General features: G+C 37.7%; 3 protein-coding genes across 6 annotated transcripts in view; 2 read left to right on the top strand and 1 right to left on the bottom strand.

Annotated features, from left to right (window-relative positions):
• The window catches only part of LOC117563283 (uncharacterized), a 31,496-nt gene extending 24,895 nt beyond the window's left edge, over positions 1-6,601 (top strand). Inside the window, exons 4-7 of the mRNA XM_052002318.1 lie at positions 356-488; positions 4,157-4,496; positions 4,563-4,660; positions 6,438-6,601. Of these exons, the coding sequence (XP_051858278.1) occupies positions 356-488; positions 4,157-4,496; positions 4,563-4,660; positions 6,438-6,601 (735 nt within the window). The remainder of the gene's footprint in view (positions 1-355; positions 489-4,156; positions 4,497-4,562; positions 4,661-6,437) is intronic.
• A 2,028-nt stretch (positions 6,602-8,629) lies between these two features.
• Positions 8,630-19,150, bottom strand: LOC117563285 (odorant receptor 22c). Its single transcript, XM_034241523.2, has 7 exons — positions 18,305-19,150; positions 18,047-18,241; positions 17,794-17,798; positions 15,841-16,022; positions 9,305-9,406; positions 8,929-9,081; positions 8,630-8,811 (listed from the first exon to the last, which is right to left on the bottom strand). The coding sequence occupies exons 1-7, from the start codon at positions 18,808-18,810 to the stop codon at positions 8,761-8,763; spliced, it is 1,194 nt and encodes a 397-aa protein (XP_034097414.1). The 5' UTR covers positions 18,811-19,150; the 3' UTR covers positions 8,630-8,760.
• Positions 9,559-14,485, top strand: LOC117563286 (chymotrypsin-C-like). Of its 4 annotated transcripts, none has more exons than XM_034241527.2 (3): positions 9,559-10,444; positions 13,836-14,098; positions 14,158-14,485. In XM_034241527.2, the coding sequence occupies exons 1-3, from the start codon at positions 10,212-10,214 to the stop codon at positions 14,433-14,435; spliced, it is 774 nt and encodes a 257-aa protein (XP_034097418.1). In that variant the 5' UTR covers positions 9,559-10,211; the 3' UTR covers positions 14,436-14,485. The 4 variants fall into 4 exon arrangements, with proteins under 4 accessions (XP_034097418.1, XP_051858334.1, XP_034097416.1 ...); XM_052002374.1 differs by lacking the exon at positions 13,836-14,098 and adding an exon at positions 10,617-10,879 and having other exon boundaries at positions 9,566-10,444; positions 14,158-14,480; XM_034241525.2 differs by lacking the exons at positions 13,836-14,098; positions 14,158-14,485 and adding exons at positions 10,617-10,879; positions 10,944-11,260 and having other exon boundaries at positions 9,591-10,444.
• Positions 19,151-21,136: the final 1,986 nt, after the last annotated feature.

Raw genomic sequence — 21,136 nt, 5'->3', positions numbered from 1 at the left:
CCGCAGTGAAGTTGGCAACGCATGAATTATAAGCAAATAATTCCGCCACTTCCAATGCAGTTTGCATGGTTTTTAATTCAACTTTTATTAATTTAACGTTGACACTGCGATCCAGTGTGTGATTGTGCAACAGTCTGGCAACGCCATGCAAATATCTGACAGTCATATAGCAAGCAGCTTGCAGTCATAGCAATCAGCCTGCAGTCACAGCAATCAGCTTATGTTGAGAGCTGCTTGCAACGGGTTTTTGCCATTTATTATGCGATAAATTTTAGAGTCAGTTTGCCAAGCAGATTTATGCATTAACTGCCGCGAACATAAACTACATGGTGTGTGTATTTAAATACTTAAACAGGTGACTGAATCGAAGGACGCCCGCGAATGGACGCTGCACGTGAAATCGCCGCAGGCCAAGGACAGTGGCATTTATGAATGCCAGGTGAACACTGAGCCCAAAATGTCGATGGCCTTTCAGTTGAATATCATTGGTGAGTGGGGGAATGCGAATGCTGGCAACGAATGCGGATGGGAATTATTCAGCACACAAAACAAATTAAATGTGAAATTGTGAGTTTTGTTGTGGATGATTTATGTTTACACATCTGTTGGCTACGCAATCACAATCGCATCGCATCGCATCGTATCGCATCGTTGCTTGAATTGCTTATTAAAAATTGTAATTCAGTTTGTTGTCTGCCAAAAACAGAAGCGAATCGCATCGCAACTAACGGTAGCAGCAATAATGATTATTTCATTTGTTTGCCATCCCTGCTCCGTCTCCAACCCTGCTCCCGCTCCCATCCCTGGCAAATGCATAATTTTCGGCGCAAATGTCTGCAGGCATACATTTTTAATTTCCCATTTTTCGTCATAAATAAATAAAAACGGACCCAGCGCCCAACTGTTGTCCCCTCTCACTTTTCCCACATGGGAGGAGCGATGCCTCTCTGACGGATCTCTGTGCGATGCCAAGGGACACAACAAGCTGCTATCTCCTCTTTCTCTCTCGGATGAGCTAAGAGGCAAAAAGGGTGGCAGGAGCCATGTTAATTAACTCATCAACTCGCGGGACTTAGAGCGGTTAAGCTGCCTGATTGGAAATGTAGTAAAGGATTTAATGAGCCATGCATAATGGTTTGCATATAATTAGCAGCCACTGTGACAGGCTTTGTTCACATCCTCGCTATAGATAATTAATGCTCCTCTACTCACATTGTATTATTTCAGCCCATGGGCGAAAAGAGACTAAGTAATTAATGTGGTTACATTGGCAGCCAAACAAGCGTAGTTGCTTTTATTACAGAGAGTAACAATTGAAGTGCTTAGATCAGGTGACACAATTGGTCAATCAGTCAATCATGGAACAGACATCACAGTTGTTTTCATTAGTTTCAATTTAAATGTTTAAAAATAATCATAAGATGACAATATTGGCCAATCAAACAACCACCAAATTAGCTTGGCATTTCAGTCAATCAATCAGACAATCAGCAGATTGAAATATCAGAAGACTTTAGTTGAATAAACAGAAATTCCTAACAACTAGTTAATCAACACACAATGTCAATAAAAATGCTTAAAAATAGTCACAACAAAGTGATATCATTGGTGATACTATTGGTCAATCAAAAAATCACAGAATTAAGTGGACATTTCAGTCAATCAAATAAATAATCAATCAGATTGAAACATCTTATGAGATGAACTAGACTTCAGTCGAATAAATAAACATTCCCATCAGCTAGTTAATCAACACAAATTACAACTTTTTCCTCAACTGAAGTTGAAACATGAAAACCAAAAAAATCACAAATGAATTAAGAAAGTTTTCAATTCGATGAGCAAAAATGACTTTCACATGCAAGTGAAACAGAACGAGACAACGATTAAATCAATCAAGCAAGCAGTCAATCAATGTGCACTTTTTTAAACAAAATTGATCATCGTTTCGTATTAATCAGCACAATTAAAATGTCATTAAGAGTTTCATATCAAATTTAATGTGACTTTAAAGATCTTTCTTCATTTACTGGAAATGTGTTTTCATTTCAAAGTTGCGAGCAAGCGAGTCGTAGTCCTGTATCCTGCATCCTGCCTGCCGCCTGTCTTGTGTCTCAGTTGTCAGCAGCTGCTTTCGGCCGCTTATGCAAATCAGTTTGCAATCTCTTTTTAAGTTTTCGATTATGCTCTGTTGTGTACTGAAAAAACTCTTCTTCTGCTTGTGCTTTCACGCATAGTGAGAGAGCGAGAGAGAGACTCGTTCGCCTCAAAAATGAATTTTCGATTACATTTTCTTGGCCATCGTATGCATTTTAATTTACGTTAATGAAACAATTGCAGCAGCGTTGTCAACCTTTCAGTAGCCACTGTCCAGCTGTCTGACTCTGTATTTTTAATGAAATTATCGGCATATGGGTCGTATGAGTGACTCGACACTGGCTTCTCTGTCGCCTCTTTGCTTACTTGCTTTTTTTTTCTTCCCGCGCACAACTTTTGCAGTCTGCGTTGCATTTAATTAATGTCATTATGCAAATTTATGTGACCGACCACCAATTTTTTTCCATAAGATTTATATGTACTTCATATAAATGCAGCTCCCGGGCGTGGTTGTGCTATAAATACGTCTGTTCTGTTCTGTGCTTGCTACTTGCCTTTTGTTTACTTAGGGATAATTTAAGAGTAAAGAGCCAAAATAACGAAATGGCTGCAATGCGTCTCCATTTTATAGACAACACATTAAATGGCATAATCTCTTTATATTTAATTTTAATTAGTTCAATGTGCATTAAGCAAGCAGAAAATATTTAAAAGGGGTTTTCTTAAAAATTCCATTAATTGTGATTTACACGATGCCAATAATGTCTCAATCGGTGGCGCCATCTGGAGTGTATAGCAGCCAACTGGCGTGCTTATTAAGCTGAGTAGACATTTTCTGGCGCCATCTAGCATGGCCAGCAGGCAACTGGCTTACTTATTAAGCTGAACAGCTGAGAACACGCTGCGATCGCTAAGCTAAGCTTAGCGTATTGTTTATTTACACTTACTTATTACACTTATTACACTTTGGTCATCCATTTATTTGTTTATTAACGGTCAAATAGTTTAGGCTGTTAAACTGCATTCTGATGCATATTTAATGTATTTTTACGCAAAAGCAATACTCTATATCCAAAGCAAGTATAATTGATTTAAAGCTCACACACTGCAATACAGAATTTGCATAAATATTCTTATCAGTTTAAATTGGCTGCTATTGCGGCACGTATTTCAAATGGCTGCTCGCATAGTTTTTATACACACTGCAGCTACAGGGTATAAACAATGTGTGCATTTCATACATGACCACACCAAATGCAACCAATTTCAGCGGCTGCCAGCAAAAAAGAAAAGAGACATTTTTTACCATACTTTTTTCCAGAATATATGTGTATGTGTATGTGTAACGAGTGTGTGCCAGTTCTGGGTGTTAATTGCCTTTAACACAGTGACACTGCGCAAATACTACAATACGAGTGTTCGCACACACACTCACACATATAAATGCGAATGTGGAGTGCAAGGAGAGAGAGAGAGAGACACACGCACTTAATGACACCATGGAATATTCGTCGTACTCAGCCCCATCCCTATGCCGTCTCGCTCTCCCACACGCTCTCAACCATATGCCACAATCCCAACCAGCGAACCAAACAAACAAACAGATGCGACACAAAGAAGAAAAGAGAGAGAAAGAGCACGATAGCCAGACAACCTGGCGGCGAAATTCTGACAGACGTACATGCATATGTTTGCTCCCCCTCTTCCCCCCCTCTCCACCCCACCACACACTCACTCCATTCGTGTAACACAAACTCTCTCTCTCTCTCTCTCTCAATTCTACTTTTCTGCTTGCCTTACTTTTCGGGTATATTTTTTAATTATTATTATTTGCACAGTCCGATGCATAATAAATATTATTATTAACCCAGTTATACACACTCTCTCACATAATGTCCACTGGATTTTATTTGGGTGTTTTTCCTGCAATTTGCCGGAGTTATATAAAACTTGTGTTGTAAACTTTTATGATCCGAACTTACAACATATTTTTGTACACCCATATTTGAAAAGTTGTTTAAAACAATTCTTCAACATAATTTGTTGTGTGTGCTTGCAGAGATCTCGCCCGATGCCAAGGCCATCATTAGTGGACCACACGATCTGCACTTCAAATCGGGCAGCGCCATTATCCTCAACTGTGTGGTCAAACAGCCTTCGGTGAAGGACATTGGACCCATCTATTGGTATCGTGGCGAGCACATGATAACGCCCTTCGACTCTGATGTGAGTGATGCCGACAATCAGATCAAGGAGACGGGGCAAGGACCTCGCAAGGAGCAGTCTACTGACCAAACTCTCGAACAATCGCTGAACGAAGTCCTGAGCACAGAGCTGGCCAAGGATTTTACCACACGCATTGCGATGGAGTCACAATTGGGCGATACGCTCAAGTCGAGGTAAGCTAAAGGACTAGCATTACGTTAATCTTTACTTTAATGTATTTACTTTTTCTCTAATTGCAGATTGCGCATCTCGAATGCTCAGACAACGGACACCGGCAACTACACGTGTCAACCGACAACTGCGAGCAGCGCCAGCGTCATGGTTCATGTTATCAATGGTGAGTGCATTAAATGAAAGGCGTTGGGCGTGGCACAACTTTAAAAATATGCATTAAGTGCTTAGCAGTAAGCAGAGAGTGCTTACTAAATTTACTAGTTGCAGCTTTTTTAATTGTTGAGATTGGGGAGTTCATTTAGACGGTCAGACAGCCAGACAGACATCTGAGCACAGCATAAAAATGTGTGTCAATTTCTCTTTGCATACTCTTAAAATGAAAATGCAAAAATTTGCATAAAATAAATTTAAATTTATTTGCTGCTATAAGCTCTATTTGATAGCCTACGAATTGAAGTAAAAATACAGCAAATTTGGCCCCATTTGGGACAGATTTTATTTGCAGCTTTAAGAGAATTTGGGCATAAACAAGCACGAATCAACTTTATTCGCATTTGCTTTCAAACAAAACAACTTCTACTTCTGTCTCTGTCTCTCTCCTCTTGCTGTGCTGTGTTGTTATGCTCACCATGGCGTATGAGTTATATGCTTAGACTTATCGTCGCATAAATTAAAGTGAATTAAGACATTTTAATCCAGCAAAACTACACGCTAAACCAGCATATCGCTGGTCATCGTAAATTCAACGCGACTTTTGGCCTCGCTCTCGCTCTTTCTCTTTTTTATTTTTATGGCCAAAACACTTGAAAACAAATTGAAGTGCGTTAAGTTTTGATGTGCGAATGTCGAGTGCTAAATAAAATGGCCGACAACAACCAGCAACCAGCAACGAGCAGCGAGAGAAGAGCTGTAAACTTAAATGAAATTGTTTTGCGGGCCTAAATAATTTAAGGAATTTGCATTTTAAAGCATTGTGAAAGTGCTCAATCAGAGCAGGGCAAAAAGATGATAATAAATATGGGAGAAAATGTCAAAAGTAAGTTGCGAAAGGCAGTTAATCATACGCGTGCATGTGCCACATGTGGCATGCCCCAAACGGAAAGAGAAAGATGGTGACGAAGTTCAACATAGAAATGAGTATGACACTGCCAAATGCCTATGCATAAATACAGATAATAAATCAACTGCAATAAAAATTTTACAACAATGAGTAGCAGTGTAAAGACGACCGCTGAATACTCTTCTTTAAGTAAAAGGGAGCTTCCTTATTCTATAGTTGCTACACTGGCGCCATCTATGGGTCATAGTGTAAACTTGCTTAGCAGAGCTGCAGCGCTGTTAAATAACAGCTGCGATCATAGAGTTAACAGAGATAAAAAATGTTAGTTAAAAAAAGATGCAAGGGAATACAAATAGCCGAATTAAATGCAGAGTAATTTCACATTTCAAGAATTTTTCAATTAAGTTGCGCTCCACGCAATACTATAAAGACAAATTAATTGTTTTCATGCATGGCAAGCTCAACTATTCAATAGTCCAGCGACGAAGCAAGCATCTCTGGCTAGATGCTCAGCAGCAGCAACAGAGTGTTGAGCAGGGCAGCTTTTAAGTCTGAAGTAAGAAGTGTGCAGCTTCTTAAGAAGGCGAATAGGAGCACTAACAAATGATGCAAACATTGCCACACAAATTATTGCGTATACGCGATGTGTATCTTATTTTAAAAGCAACGCCAACGTCAACGTCAACCCATATGTCATTTATCTAGCCTGGCCAAGACGCGTGACTGTGTCACTGGGATTGAGACTTGTGGACTTTTGCGTGTGTCTCTAGTTTGGCAATCTCACAATTAAATTATGTTATTTGGCTTGGGCGTAGACTGTGGTTAATATGAATGAAACTCAGTAACTGGTGTTTTTTTTTTGTTGTGTTGTATTTTGCAGATGAAAATCCCGCTGCGATGCAAAAGAGCTCGGCTGGCACTTTGGCTTTGTTTGGCCAACACATACAAACAAGGATGTTGATGCTGTTGGCTGCTTTGGCTGTGGCTGCTGCTCTCGGCACTACAATGGGACAAGTATTAGCTGGAAATCGCACTCATTATTAGCCGACTTGCAATGGCAGCAAGAGCAAGAGAAAAACGAGACAGAGGCATAAGTGAGCAGGAAGGAGAATGAGCAGCCAAATTATGAGCAGTTTGCTTGTTTCCTCCGTTTCCCTTTAGCACCGCGCACACAGCAGCTGCTTGAAATGTGCTTAAAAATGGTTAAAGGAAATGTGAGGCAAGGCGAAGAGAAGCGCGCAAAGGACAAACAAGCAACCATTAACTGTGCCTGCTTTTCTTTTTCTTTTCTGCTTCGCATTTTCCCATTTTCCTTTCAGGCATCCGCCGTATTTACATTTCATTGTGCAAATGTGTGCGAAAGAGTGTGCGCGAGGCGCAAAAAGTAAAAGCGAAAGTGAAAGCTTATAAAAAATGCAGCATCTTCTCTCTTCGACAGCCGCACAGAACACAGGCGACATCGTCACCGCAAAGCTGTGGCAACATCCATCTGCTCCATTCCCTTCTCCTCCGCCTCCTTCTCCTTCTACTCGTGCTCACATTTCATTATTGTGCCCACTTTACAGTAAAACAAAAGCCAACAGCAACAGACACTCACAAAAGGTTTTACAAGCATTTCACGACTTGTCAGTCTACAGTACAGCACAAAAGTTAATGCACATACACACACACACACACACATTTATCACACCTCAACACAAGACAACACAACATGACACAAGAAGCAAATGTAAAGCACACAACGTTAAACAGAATAGCAGCAGGAGATTTGTAATGTGAAACTAAATGCATAAATTATAGTTAATAATAAATATAAACTATACACTATAATTGTAGACAAGAATTTACTATTCGGTAAGCATGTAAGCAGATTTTAGATAATGTATGTGATGCTAAGAACAACCCAAAATAAAAAAAAAAACAAAATGCAAATTATTTCAATAATAAATTACATTTAATTAATTTAAAAGCCAACTGAAGTTTCATTTTTTGAAATGCAGAAAATATTGCAAGAACTGATTTAATGTCAGTTCAATTCAGCCTATTAAAAATGTATGGATTTTATGGATTTTTTTCTATATATTAAATAATGTATTATAATAACATTTTTTAGGTAATTTATTTTTTCTATAGATTTTTCTTATAGATTTCTACTCGTGAAATATAAATGTTTTTATAAATAAAGAGTTCTAAGAAAAATAATAAATAGCTCAACGACAGTTCAACCCAGTAAAAAAGTGAGTATGATCGACTGTGATATATCCGCTACCCATTTTAAATAAAAACCAAACAGCGAGGTGTTATTCTTAAAATATACCAAATTAATATACCGCAAAAATATTAAAATACCCCAAAGGCTTTATTTTATATATTGATATAGTACTGCGCTTAAAAAATACCATAGAGTATTAAAATATACCAGATTGTCAGCAAAAGCAACTACCCTTCTACCCTATGACCATTTTCGTTTCATCTAAAATCATATCCAAATTTTAGAGCCAAGAAAAATTAAATTTTTGTATGAAATCAAATTATATTACACACTTAACTTATTTACCAAATTTTTGAAATCCCTTTGAAGACATCTATTAATTTGTCTAATAGACTTTTCAAGTGTTTGCAAGACTTTTGGCGCTCACTGTTTCGAGTTTTCATTTCATACATTTGTCGACATCCTTCGATACTTGTGGCTGTGCGGTAATTACTATATAGGTATCATCTGCAGCGAAGTCTTCAGCTACAATTCCGGCGTTCTCTTTGCCATGTGCTGCAGACTGCGTGTTGTCCGGCTTCAAAATGTTGGCAATTATAATTGATATTTGCCGACAATAACAACAACAGCAGCAGCGGCAGAAGCATCGACAGCAACAAACGTGACGCCATAAAAGTGACATTGTTGCCATGGAGATGACAGGAGTTGCTGCGAGTTGAATGTCGACCCAATTAATGTGGCAATAGCCGCGAGTGTTTTTCATTAGTTTGTGACAGTTCGCGTGGTCGTTATACATTTAAATGCCAATGGAAATGATAAATCAAAAAGCAATCGGAAAACCTGTTGCCTACCCGTTTGAGAATCGTTGACAAATCTGTTAGATCATTTAATTATATGAGCAACAAAAAATAAATGACACAACGAAAAAGAGAAGGACAAGCAAGGCAGCTGGCCATTGCTTGTACGCATATCAATCATACGACGCATAGGCTTACAGAAATGTCTTCAACAGCGTGATATACGATCCGGTTGTGCTGAGTATCTGCGTAGGAAAAAGCGAGCAAAGGAAGGAAGGAAGTGAAAAGAGAAGAAAAGAGGAGAAAAATGAATGCAGAGTGTGTAAAACAAGTAGCATGAACATTTATGCTCATCATCATACCGAACTGAAGGCCGGCAGCGAGGGCGTAAAAAAAGGCACCGCAATTGTTTTTGCCCGTTGTGAGCGTCGCAAAATCATTAAAATGATTTTTCTAGTCGTCGCATCGCATTTATACCATTCCATCTCATAGAGCGTGTCAGCCACAGCAGCGCTCTAAAGGAGGAGGAGGAGGAGGAAGAGGGGAAAGAAGAATTAGAGGACAACACTTTGTTGTGTAATTAAAATTTTTTAGCACAAGTGCATGTTTTGCTTGTGTAATTTTTCGTAATGCTTTTTTGCGCGAAATTGAAATTGAAATTAGTAGAAAACAAATCAAATAGAAAAGGAAAAGCGAAAAACGAAAAGTGAAAGGAAAGAGTATTAAAGTAGTACCAACACTTTCGCTAACATGATTGCCACCGTAGCAGTAGAGGAAGAGCTGCGTCATCGCCGCCACCGTGTAGCAGATGTAGGTTAAGCCGCTCAGCGAGGAGGTGTTCTATCCACGTCCCAAGATGCAGCATAGTCCGTCGTTTAGCATTTTGACGACGCCAGAGCGAGAGAAAAGAGAGTGCGATAAGAGCTATCATTAATTGCAATGATGATGATAACACAAATTTCAAGTTGCGAGCATAATTCGCAATTGCAATTGCAATTGCAACTTGACACTTTCAATCACGAAAGTCTCGCAACATTAAGACGACAATTATAACTGAATTTAGATGGTGATTTGAAATCATAATAAGGAAATTTGCATTTATCACAAGTGATTTTATTGCTGTTTAACATAAATGGGTCAAGCAGAATATGGTTGTGTTTCAATCTAAATGAGTCTGATATCTAAGAATCACTCGAGACTTCAATATAAATACTTGTTCATCCAGATGGAAAATGAAAGAACATACTAAAAAGTATTCTGTATATTAACTGAAAACTTTACATTAAAGCGTATTCTACTAAAATTAGAATTACATTAGCGAAGAACATGCATATAATAATTAGCTTTCTATTTTCTAATTTTCAACATACAATATAAACTTTTAGCGCTATTTTGTTTTACGTCTTAAGCGGTTCACCACATAAACGTCTAAAGATAAGGTGACATTGAATAGTTTTACAACTTGCAACAATATTACAAGCTGCAAATATTCCAACATGCTGATTGTATAACTCGACATCAATCAAGGTTATCTTTGAATGCTCGTAAACCCTTCAAGCTGCAACATTCTTTAGCATAGCTTGGCACTATATAAGACCGAACAAATCCCCATTTGGTACATAAGTTTCTTTAACTAACATTGAAAATGGCGAAGCAATACAACTGGCTACTTATTTCCTTGGCCACTCTGCTCCTTTTAGTGAATATCGAGGCAGAGGAACCTGAAGAAAAGTTGGCAATTCCTACGCAATTTCCATATCAAGTATTCATTGATGTTGCTCTGAAATCTGATAATTCAAAATGGGTTCCCAAGTGCAGCGGTACCATTATCTCGAAGAGTGCTATAGTGACAACTGCTTCTTGCTTGGACACCGAATTGTAAGTAGAAACAAAAGAGATACTTTCTTAAATACTTTGAGTAATTTTCAATTTTGAACATTACACTATAAAGTCTCTATTCAATATTTTGATATATATAAATATATTCAAATTTCAAGAAAAGAGATCAAATTTAAATGCCTGGCAACAATTTTCTTTTCTTTATTTTTAGCGACTTGGCACTAATATACTTCGGAGCCGTGAACATTTCGAATGCATTCGAAATTGGACAAACTCGTATGGAAGTAGAAAGGAAATATTTCGAGGTGCATGAAGAATATAATCCCGTTACTCTTAGTAACAATATAGCGATAATCAAACTACCCTTTGAATTGGAGTTTAATGAATACGTTCAAGCTGTTTCGCTACCCAGCAAGGAAGACCTAGGTCACTATGTTGGTCAGGAGATGATCATTGCTGGTTGGCATCAAATTGGTACGTATAGATTGAAACATTATAAGAACCTTTTAATATGTTAATGTTTAATGTTATTCAACAGACAACCAACAAAAGTTCGCTGTTTGGCCGGTCCTAAAATACTTGGGGAAAAAAGTAGCTAGACATGTGGGTAAAGAAGCGGCTAAGTGGGTCGGCAAGAAAGTAGTCGGGCTCTTGGCAGATGAAGGAAGCCCGATCACTATTCATGAGAATGATGCCAATATCGCAGTGGGAATGTATACTACACAAAATGGAAAGACAAAGTCAAAACTTTCGCACTTCGTTAATTTAATCAAACTTTTGCCATGGATTAAAAAAATCGTCTCTGATATCCGACTCAAGTGAATAATAATCGATTCCTAATAAAATATCAAGAACAATTATAAAAAAAATGTGTTTTGTATTTATAACGGGAATTCATATTTTATTTATAGAAATTTTTTGATATGTAGAAGAATTTCAAATTGTTACATTAAAAACATTAAAAATGGTGTTTGAAAACTTTGTCATTGATTTTCATGCTGTCTGTCCTACTGTCTGTTCTACTGTCTGTCATACTGTCTGTCATACTGTCTGTCATACTGTCTGTCATACTGTCTTTGATACTGTCTGTCTGTCCTGTCTGTCCTATTGTCTGTCCTATTGTCTGTCCTATTGTCTGTCCTACTGTCTGTCATACTGTCTGTCTGTCCTATTGTCTGTCCTACTGTCTGCCATACTGTCTGTCATACTGTCTGTCATACTGTCTTTCATACTGTCTGTCCTGTCTGTGCTATTGTCTGTCCTATTGTCTGTCATACTGTCTGTCATACTGTCTGTCATACTGTCTGTCATACTGTCTGTCCTACTGTCTGTCAGACAGAAGGACAAGGCTACATCGTATCGGATATATTAACGCTGATCAAAAATAAACTTTATAGGGACTGAGATGAATCCTTCAGTCAGATTTTAGCTATTGGATCAAGTAAAAAATAATATTTGATGTAGTAGACAGATATTAATGTAGAAATTTACAACGTTGACTAATCCTTTTCCCAAGAGAATTATTTCTAAGTCTCGAACGATCAAAGCAAGTCTCTCATACTAACCGCTGACAAAAGTCGCAAAAATTGTTGCTTATCCATACACAAGACAGCCTGATATGCGCACATGCCCCAACGGAGGAAAAGGACGATGCCACCAAGGACGCTTTTTATGGGGAGCTCGACCGAGCTTATGGTCGCTGTCCTTCCCATGACATTAAAATTTTTTTTAATGCCAAGGTAGGACGAGAAGACATCTTTGGTGCCACCGTCGGGCGATTTAGTCTACATGAGACCACCTCGAGCAATGGTCTCAGATTAACAGGCTTTGCAGCTGCGCATAATATGGTAGTTTGTAGTACTGGATTCCGTCATTTGGTCATCCATAAGGCATCTTGGCTCTCTCCCGATCGACTGACCAGAAATCAGATCGATCATGTTGTGATCGATGCAAGGCACGCATCTATTATACTCGACGTGCGATCCTGTCGGGGTCCCAACATCGACTCCGACCATTATCTTGTTGCAGCTAAGATTCGCAAACGGCTATGTGTGGCGAAGATTGCACGTCGAAGTGCGTTAAGAAGGCTGGACATCGGAAAGCTGCAATCACAACAGGCGAAGAATGCATTCTCCACTCACGTCTCGGGGTTATTAAGCCGAGCACCTTTAATACCTGAAGACATAAGCGATATGTGGGCGCTCATATCTCACTCCCTGCTAGCTTCGGCAGAAGAAGTGCTTGGATTCCAGCGTCCTCTAACAAGGAATCCATGGTACGATCAGGAGTGTTATGACGCAACAGCTGCAAAGGACGCCGCCTACAGAAGAACACTGCAGGCTGGGGCGACACGAGCTATTGTGGATGTCTACAGGTCGAGAAGAAGAGGCGAAAAACGCCTTTTCAGACGCAAGAAGAAAGAGCAGGAAAGGCGAGAGTGTGAGAGCAGCAGATGCAGGTATGAAGCATGTAACTTTTACCAGAGGGTCAAGCGTCTGACACAAGGATTTAAGACTGGTGGAGTGGCGTGCAGGGACGATGATGGAAATCTTGTCACAGAAGCAGAGGTCGTGCTGAGGTTATGAAGGGATCACTTCTCGAGTCTGTTATCTGGCTCAAGCACAGACTCTGAAGACTATGATCCACGAACCCCAATCTATGGCACTGATATTGAAGTGCCAATCCCAAGTCATATCGAAGTCAAGGATGCAATCTAACGGCTTAAAAACAACAAGTTTGCAGGTGCTGACGGCCTGCCGGCAGAATTGTTTAAGGCAGCTGGTGATATGTTGGTAGGGAGCATGCACCAACTAATCAGTAAGATATGGATCACGGAAACAATATTCTAATTTGCAAATTGGATATTTGTCGAAATTGCTTATTGTATAACTCGACATCAATCACTGTTATCTTTGAATGCTCGTAAATCAGTCAAGCTGCAACATTCCTTGGCATAGCTTGGCACTATATTAGGCCGAACAAATCCCCATTTGGTATGCAAGTTTCTTTAACTATCATTGAAGATGGCGAAGCAATACAACTGGCTACTAATTTCCTTGGCCACTCTGCTCCTTTTAGTGAATATCGAGGCAGAGGAACCTGAAGAAAAGTTGGCAATTCCTACGCAATTTCCATATCAAGTATTCATTGATGTTGCTCTGAAATCTGATAATTCAAAATGGGTTCCCAAGTGCAGCGGTACCATTATCTCGAAGAGTGCTATAGTGACAACTGCTTCTTGCTTGGACACCGAATTGTAAGTAGAAACAAAAGAGAGTAATTGAGTAATTTTCAATTTTTAACATTACACTATATAAAATTCTATTAAGATTCTATAAAGTCTCTATTCAATATTTTGTGATATATTCAAATTTCAAGAAAAAAGATCAAAATCAGTCATTCCCAACACTGTTATTCTCTTTATTTTTAGCGACTTGGCACAAATTTACTTTGGAGCCGTGAACATTTCGAATGCATTCGAAATTGGACAAACTCGTATGGAAGTAGAAAGGAAATATTTCGAAGTGCATGAAGGATATAATCCTGTTACTCTCAGTAACAATATAGCAATAATCAAACTACCCTTTGAATTGGAGTTCAATGAATACGTTCAAGCTGTTTCGCTACCCAGCAAGTCAGACGCAAGTCACTATGTTGGTCAGCAGATGATCATAGCTGGCTGGCATCAAATTGGTACGTATAGATTGAAACTTTACACAATCTTTTAATATTTGCTTAATATTATTCAACAGCTACCAAGCAAAAACTCTCAGTTTGGGCGGTCCTAAAATTTGTGGCGAAAGTAGTTGTGGTAGACTTGATTGTTGAAGCGGTTAAGTGGGTAGGAAACAAAGTAATCGAACTCTTAGCAGATGAAGGAAGTCCGATAACTATGCATAAGGATAATGTGAATGTCGCTGTCGGAATGTATAGTAACAGCAAGGCAAAGTCAAAACTTTCGCACTTTGTTAATTTTATCAAATTTTTGTCATGGATTAAGAAAAGAGTCTCAGATGTCCGTATCCAATGAATGAAACTCGATATTTGAAAAATAAATTATGATTGGCATTAATAAAATGAATTGCTATTTTAATAGATGAAATTTAAGAATGAAGGCTTTAAATTTATACATATAAATTATATATATGTATGTACATATATTAGTAATTAGTAAGTTTTTCGAAAGAAATCAAGTTAATAACAAGTAAGAAAGCTACAGTCGAGTGTACTCGACTGTGAGATACCCGCTACCCATTTTGAATAAAAGCAATATATATTGCGGTATTTTTCTCAAAATATACCAAATATACTACAAAGATACTAAAAATATACCAAATGGTATATGTGGTATATCAATATAGTACCATAGACGGCTCAATATACCAGATTGTCAGCCAAAGCAACTAAGACCCCTAGTAAGTAGGCGTTTTTGCTCATACAAAACTATTTTTTAATACCTTCGACAATTTCTATCCGATCGCAACCAATTTGTAGGACCAACCAATTTGTAGGAATCATAACTACTATAGTTATTACTGTATATACCAAAATTTGTAACTCTAGCTTTAAAATTACGCTTGTTATTCTATTTTTTTGATTTGCAGGGGCGGAAGGGGGCGTGGCAAAAATTTGAAATAATCTTGATCTGCGTGCAAACATAACAAATGCTGTCGAAAAAAAATTATAGCTCTATCTCTTATAGTCTCTGAGATATAGGTGTTCATACGGACAGACACACAGACGGACAGACGGACATGGCTAGATCGTCTCGGCTGTTGACGCTGATCAAGAATTTATATACTTTATAGGGTCGGATATGCCTCGTTCTACCTGTTACATACATTTCCTGTCGGCACAAAGTTATAATACCCTTCTACCCTATGGGTAGCGGGTATAAAAATAAGATAGATAGATAGATAGATAGATAATAACAATTTGAAAGCATTGCCTTTAGTTCTTAAATTGAACACATCTTTTCCGTTGTTAGTTTTGAACTCTAGGTAATCGTGGCGTATACTTAATCCGCAGGCAAAACTTATGGTTTATTGCCACTACAAAAGTGAAATGGATAAGCATTAATTCACGCGATTTTAGTCATTTGTTGGCGGGCATAAAAGCGCAACTTTGTGGAGCAGAGTGTGTCAAAAGGCCAACGGCAATTGGGGCTTTTAAGAAAGTCTAGGTGTGCAACCGGAAAAACGTGTGAATGGCGCATTAAAAACTTTTTGGCACAGTAACAATTCATGTGCTTATAAATGGCCAGCCAAAAGCAAACATACAAACAGACAGACAGACATATAGACAGACAAATGGAGAGACAAACAAACCAAAAGCGAGTCGAATGGGAGACAAAAACAGCAAAAAACTTTCAATAGACAGAAGAGACAGGGAGAGAGTGTGCGTGGATAGAGAAGAGTGCAGAGTGTGCGACTTACCAACATGATGTCCAAAATGGTCGAGCAGAGGACGAAGGCAGCGGAGAGGAAATGCATTAAAACGATAACCGTGAACTGGGCCGTTAGGTCCGTGCACAAATCGATAATCGCATTGTGCCGCTCGACGATTTGCCCCAATTGCAATCGTATTCGTGCGTTTATCGACGGCGTGAAGGCTTCGACTGGTAAAAGGCAAAGTTTAAAGAATTTAATGGACTACAAAGTGAGAAACCACAGCACAGTGGTTCCGCCCATAGGCCAAAAATAAAAAAAGTCATAACAACAAAAATTTACGAAAAGTAAACAAATCGTTACTAAAATGTCCAAGCTTCTTCATTGCAAACTAGATTTTTCTGGAAATCTAACGGGACATTCTAAAAATAGAATGCAAAGTGTGAACACGTCTTCTTTTTGCTGCTGCAACTGCGTTTAGTGGGCTTTTTGTCAAAACAAAAGTGAAGTTCAAAGTGGTCGGACGTTCGCAAAAATTCACCAAATTGAAATATTTAAAAAGGGTATTAAAGTTGAAGATATTTACTTTTATAAGATCTTTTACTGAAATTAATTTGAATTATTAATTATTTGTTATTGTTTAATTTTAATTAATACTAATTTTCAGTGAATTGTGATCGTCATTATCTCTGTTTAAGTAGATTTTTAGGTATGTTGCCCCCCGATTCCCCCTTTATGAGTAATATCAGTGCATTTGCCAATGTTTTCAGGTAATAAAAATGTTAAGTTCAGCTGCAGATTTTGGCAGATGTGTATATACTCATTAATAAACTCAAGCTATCTTACTGTTTTCAAGGTCAAATTTGCGACGCAATCTGCTGCTCCTTCTTTGCCTTTGTGATGTATTTTTTGTGCTTGTGGACAATTTTACATATTCTTTTTTTCGCTTATTTTTATATTATCATTTTTTATTGGCGCTTCTTATAACTACGAGCTTTTACGCATGTACATCTTTGATCTTTGGTGCACAGAAGAGGGCACGAATGCAGAAAAAACTCGAAAAGTAATTAGTTTAGTAGTAGAAAGCAGAAAGGTAATTTAAATAGTCTTATACATATCTTGGATGCTAATAATCAAATTTTAGCACTGTAACTCCACCGGAAGTATTTTGGCGCACTATCGGCATATAAGCCATACTAAGGTTGTATGGGAGCTATAGGATATAGTATTCCGATCAAGACAATTTTTTTACTATATATACAAAATATTTTTATAGAATTTTGGGCAAAATTTCGTAGCAATATAACAACTAGAAGTATTTTTGGCCGCAACTCCCATACTGGCGGAACCACTGTGCACAGCTGAGACTGCTCGACTCTTGAATTAACTTCACAATCATCAGATATCAACAACTTTTAAACGTATCAGTCGATTGTGATACAACTATTAAAAATCAACGAAAATGTATATATTACAATGTAGAATTAAAAATCAGACTCAAAATTCTTGTCTTGCTATAGCGAATTTTCACTGTTATTTTTTTTTTATATCAATCGTATTAAATTACATTACTATCTGTCATTTCGGTTCCACCGATCGTAATACAAATTATTAAAGAATCAACCTATGTTATGTTAAATGTATTTATTATTAGACAAGTCTAAACCTTTTCTGTTGATACCTGATAAGTACAACTTAAATGTTTAAAAGTGTTAAAAATATGATCGATTTATGCACTCTAAAAAAAAGTCCTAAAATCAATATCTTTTAGTCTTAGTACTAAGAATTTTAATCAAAAAAGTTAGAAAACATATCAAGATTTCACGAACATTTGATAAAAGACTAGGTTCTTATCAAGAAGAGAAATATACATATATATGAGTGTTCTTGATTTTAGAAATTGATCTTTTTTCAGTCCAGAAGTAAGGCAAGCGTTTAAATCATCATCAATAATCACATCTCATTTATGTAAATACTGTCTGTATACAGTAAGTGTAACACTGGAACTCGAAAACAAAAAAAAAGTAATATAAAATCATAAATTCTATTCTTTTACTTTGAATTCACACTCACAGTTGATTTTAGATTGGAAGGTGCGTCTAATCTAAAGTAAATATAAACTGCAAAATGTTGATGGTTCTCCCCTTTCTGATCTACAAGTTTAAGGTTCATATTCTAGCTAATGCTCAGGCAGCTAATGCAACAACTTAAACGCAGTAGTTTGCAATAAAATATTAAATTTCGTATGTGGCACTCACCATCATGAAGATCTGCAAACACTTGTCGTATGTCCTGTTGTAGGACACGAAACACGCCACTGATGTAGAGGCAGCTGCATAGAAAGAAACCATCCACAAAGCTAAAGGTGAAGACAGTGCAAAATCCGGAGCAGGTCAAAATGAGATACGTGAAAGGAAAAAGCTGCGACTCGGTGGCGAAAGCAGGCAAACTGAAAGAAGTAAAGAGAGAATTAAATTATAATCAGAATTCAAATTTAAGATACCCGGCTCACATGATATTAAAGGGTAAATCAATGCGACCCGGCAACTGAGACCACCAGCGATAGAGGCCCATGATCAAAGGTTGCGAATTAAAGGCGGTGTTTGTCACCGATCCCGAGCTAAGCAACAACAAACTGAGTCGATTGGCCACCGTTGAGCGGCCAACGAGCAACTGCTGTGCCTGCTGCCCTCGATTGTGCCACAACATGCCGCGCAGACGTTGCACGATCTCGTGCCACTGACGATGATGCAGAAAGAACATTGCGAGCTTCAACACGCACACAGCTTTCGTGCTGCCGGGACAAAAGGCTTCGAGGGCCGTCACCAAGTTGCTGAGATTGAGGAATCCATAGAGATTCTCGCCCACTGCTCCAAGAAGGATCACCACAAAGGCAAAGCCACAGAGCAGATTCGAGAGCAAGCTGCGTTTGTGTTGTGGCCAAATGCCCACAATCTGGCCAGAGAAACGGGCAATTTTATAGAAACTGCGAGCAATCTGCGGCTCATCGTTGTCCATCTTTTAAGGCGATTCCGATTTGTATTATTTAACAGCAGAAAAATATCGAAGGAATATGCCAGACAGCAGACAGCTCTCACATTTTATACGTTTTGTGCTGTCGAGCAGCACTTTTTCCTTTGGCCAAAGTTTTAATTGTTTTTCCTCCTGATGTTTGTATTAACAGCCATCAATTTCCTGCCCTCTACACGCGTTGCCACTAATCGAAGCCAACACGCTACTCTGCGGAGTTCTCCTTCTCCTCCTCAGCACAACAATTATCTCTTTATCCTTTAAAGAATTTACGCGTGGCTAACATTTTAGTTACCCACTTTGAGCTGAGTCACTTTGGCTATCAAATACACCGTATAATAAGATGCAGTTGATTTTATGGATAGTTCTTGGATTTGAAGAACTGTTTAAAATGTAGCAAATTACTGAAAGTTGACTTCAACGAATTACAAGTATGGGAAATTCTCTGGTGTGTGACACTATTTAAAGTGAAAAAAAACCTATACCAAAACATTGTTTATTTTTATTAAAGATATAGCTCGTGATTAGCACTTATGATTTTGGAATAATTTTTATATTTTAAGATAATTTCAAAATTGCAAAAAATTAACAATGCTCGTTAAACTGAAAAAGTTCCTAAACTCAATCTTAACTTTAGAGAGCTATAAGAAATCCCAATTTTTAAAATTTTTTCAGTTTAGAGAATTATTCATATGCAATCTTTAGTGGCGAAAATAAACATAAAACGGAATCATATATCACATTGATGGATTATTTGAGTAAATGCGATCACACATCCAACATTTAAAGTAAGAGGTTCAATTAAGGAGACTTATTTAAATTTAAACTGCTATGTTAGATACATATTAATATAGATTTTTACGGACTTATCCTATTCCCAAATAACTAACTTCTTTTCCATTCATAACTACACATTCAATATGGAGAAATCTACTCTTAGATAATTTCAGTTTTCGAGTTTCTAGTTTGCCATAGTTAGTGTATTCAATTTTCAGTTTTTCGTTTGCAACTCAACCTTTGTTGCCTAACAAAACACAAACCACTTGCAGTTGTTTAATAAACGTTTGCGTTGCAAAGTTTTTATTAAGTTTTCGTTTAAGTTTTTAATTGAAGTGGCAGTGTTACCTACTATTATAGTTACTAATAGACGGTTTTGAATGAAGCATAACAGCAATTAGTATGGAATATTTCCAATCATTATCGAATGAATACTTGAATAAGCACAAGAACAAAAATGGAAACAATTGTCAGTAATTGTAAGAAAATAGCATTTATTTATCTACACAACACTGCAAAAGTAAATTGGAAACTGAGCAAAATTCATTTAAGTGAGTATAAATATAATAATTTGGATTCCAGTTCAGAAATAGTTTTCTTTGAGAAATAATTTAACTTTGAAGAGGAACAAAAGTTATTTTATAAAATTCAATACACAAAACATGTGAATGGAACATTGAAACGAAAAGTATTTGTATTATGTAGTTTAACAATTGTCACTGTGATTGTAAGAAAATAGCATTGATTTATCTACACAACACTGCAAAAGTTAATTGGAAAGTGTGTAAAATATTTAAAACGTAGAGATCATATTCTGGAGTAATAATTTTATTCTCTATGAGAATGAGTTTTATTCTATGAAATTCAAATACACAAAACATATGAATTGAACATGAAAATTGAAGATACGAAAAATATTTGTATTCTATAGTGTTGTTGTGTCCTTGTACTTGTTTTCTGCAAACAATTTAAATTTAAATTTAAGTTTCTGTCAATTTAAATGCAAAAATTGTTTGCAAGCCAGACGTTCAACATTTCCAGTCGCAATGCTTTGCCTACTTCAAAGTTCTATTTATAAGCAGTTGAATTTGCCTAGCAAACAGAAACTAATTTTAAAACCAATTAGCTTCAACTGCTGTCTCCCATAGCCAAGAGAGAGAGCATAAATCTTAATTTCCTGCTGTCACAGTGAGTTTTTCGTCGAGCAGAACTCGCAAATAACAACTCGCATTATTATAAATCGAACATTATTGCAGAGAAGATGGCAACCAAAACACATTTGGGTGGCAATCCTCGTTTAGCCAAACAATCCAGTTAGCACAACTATGAGAATTCCTCTTCACCTTCTGCCAGAGGCGGGGGAGGGGCGAAGCGTCGCCCGCATATTGGCATCAGCATTTTCAATAAGTAGTTGCAGCTACCTAAGCAGAGACATGAGCACGAACATGAGCAATGCATGTGCGATGCGATATAACGGGGCGTATGCGCAACTTGTGCACGTCAAGTGTTTGCGGGCAGGCCGAGCATGCTTCTCCCT

Source organism: Drosophila albomicans, chromosome 2L, assembly GCF_009650485.2.
Source record: "Drosophila albomicans strain 15112-1751.03 chromosome 2L, ASM965048v2, whole genome shotgun sequence".
In the NCBI taxonomy this organism is placed as follows: Eukaryota; Metazoa; Arthropoda; class Insecta; order Diptera; family Drosophilidae; genus Drosophila; species Drosophila albomicans.
This window is presented reverse-complemented; position numbering and strand designations above follow the sequence as displayed.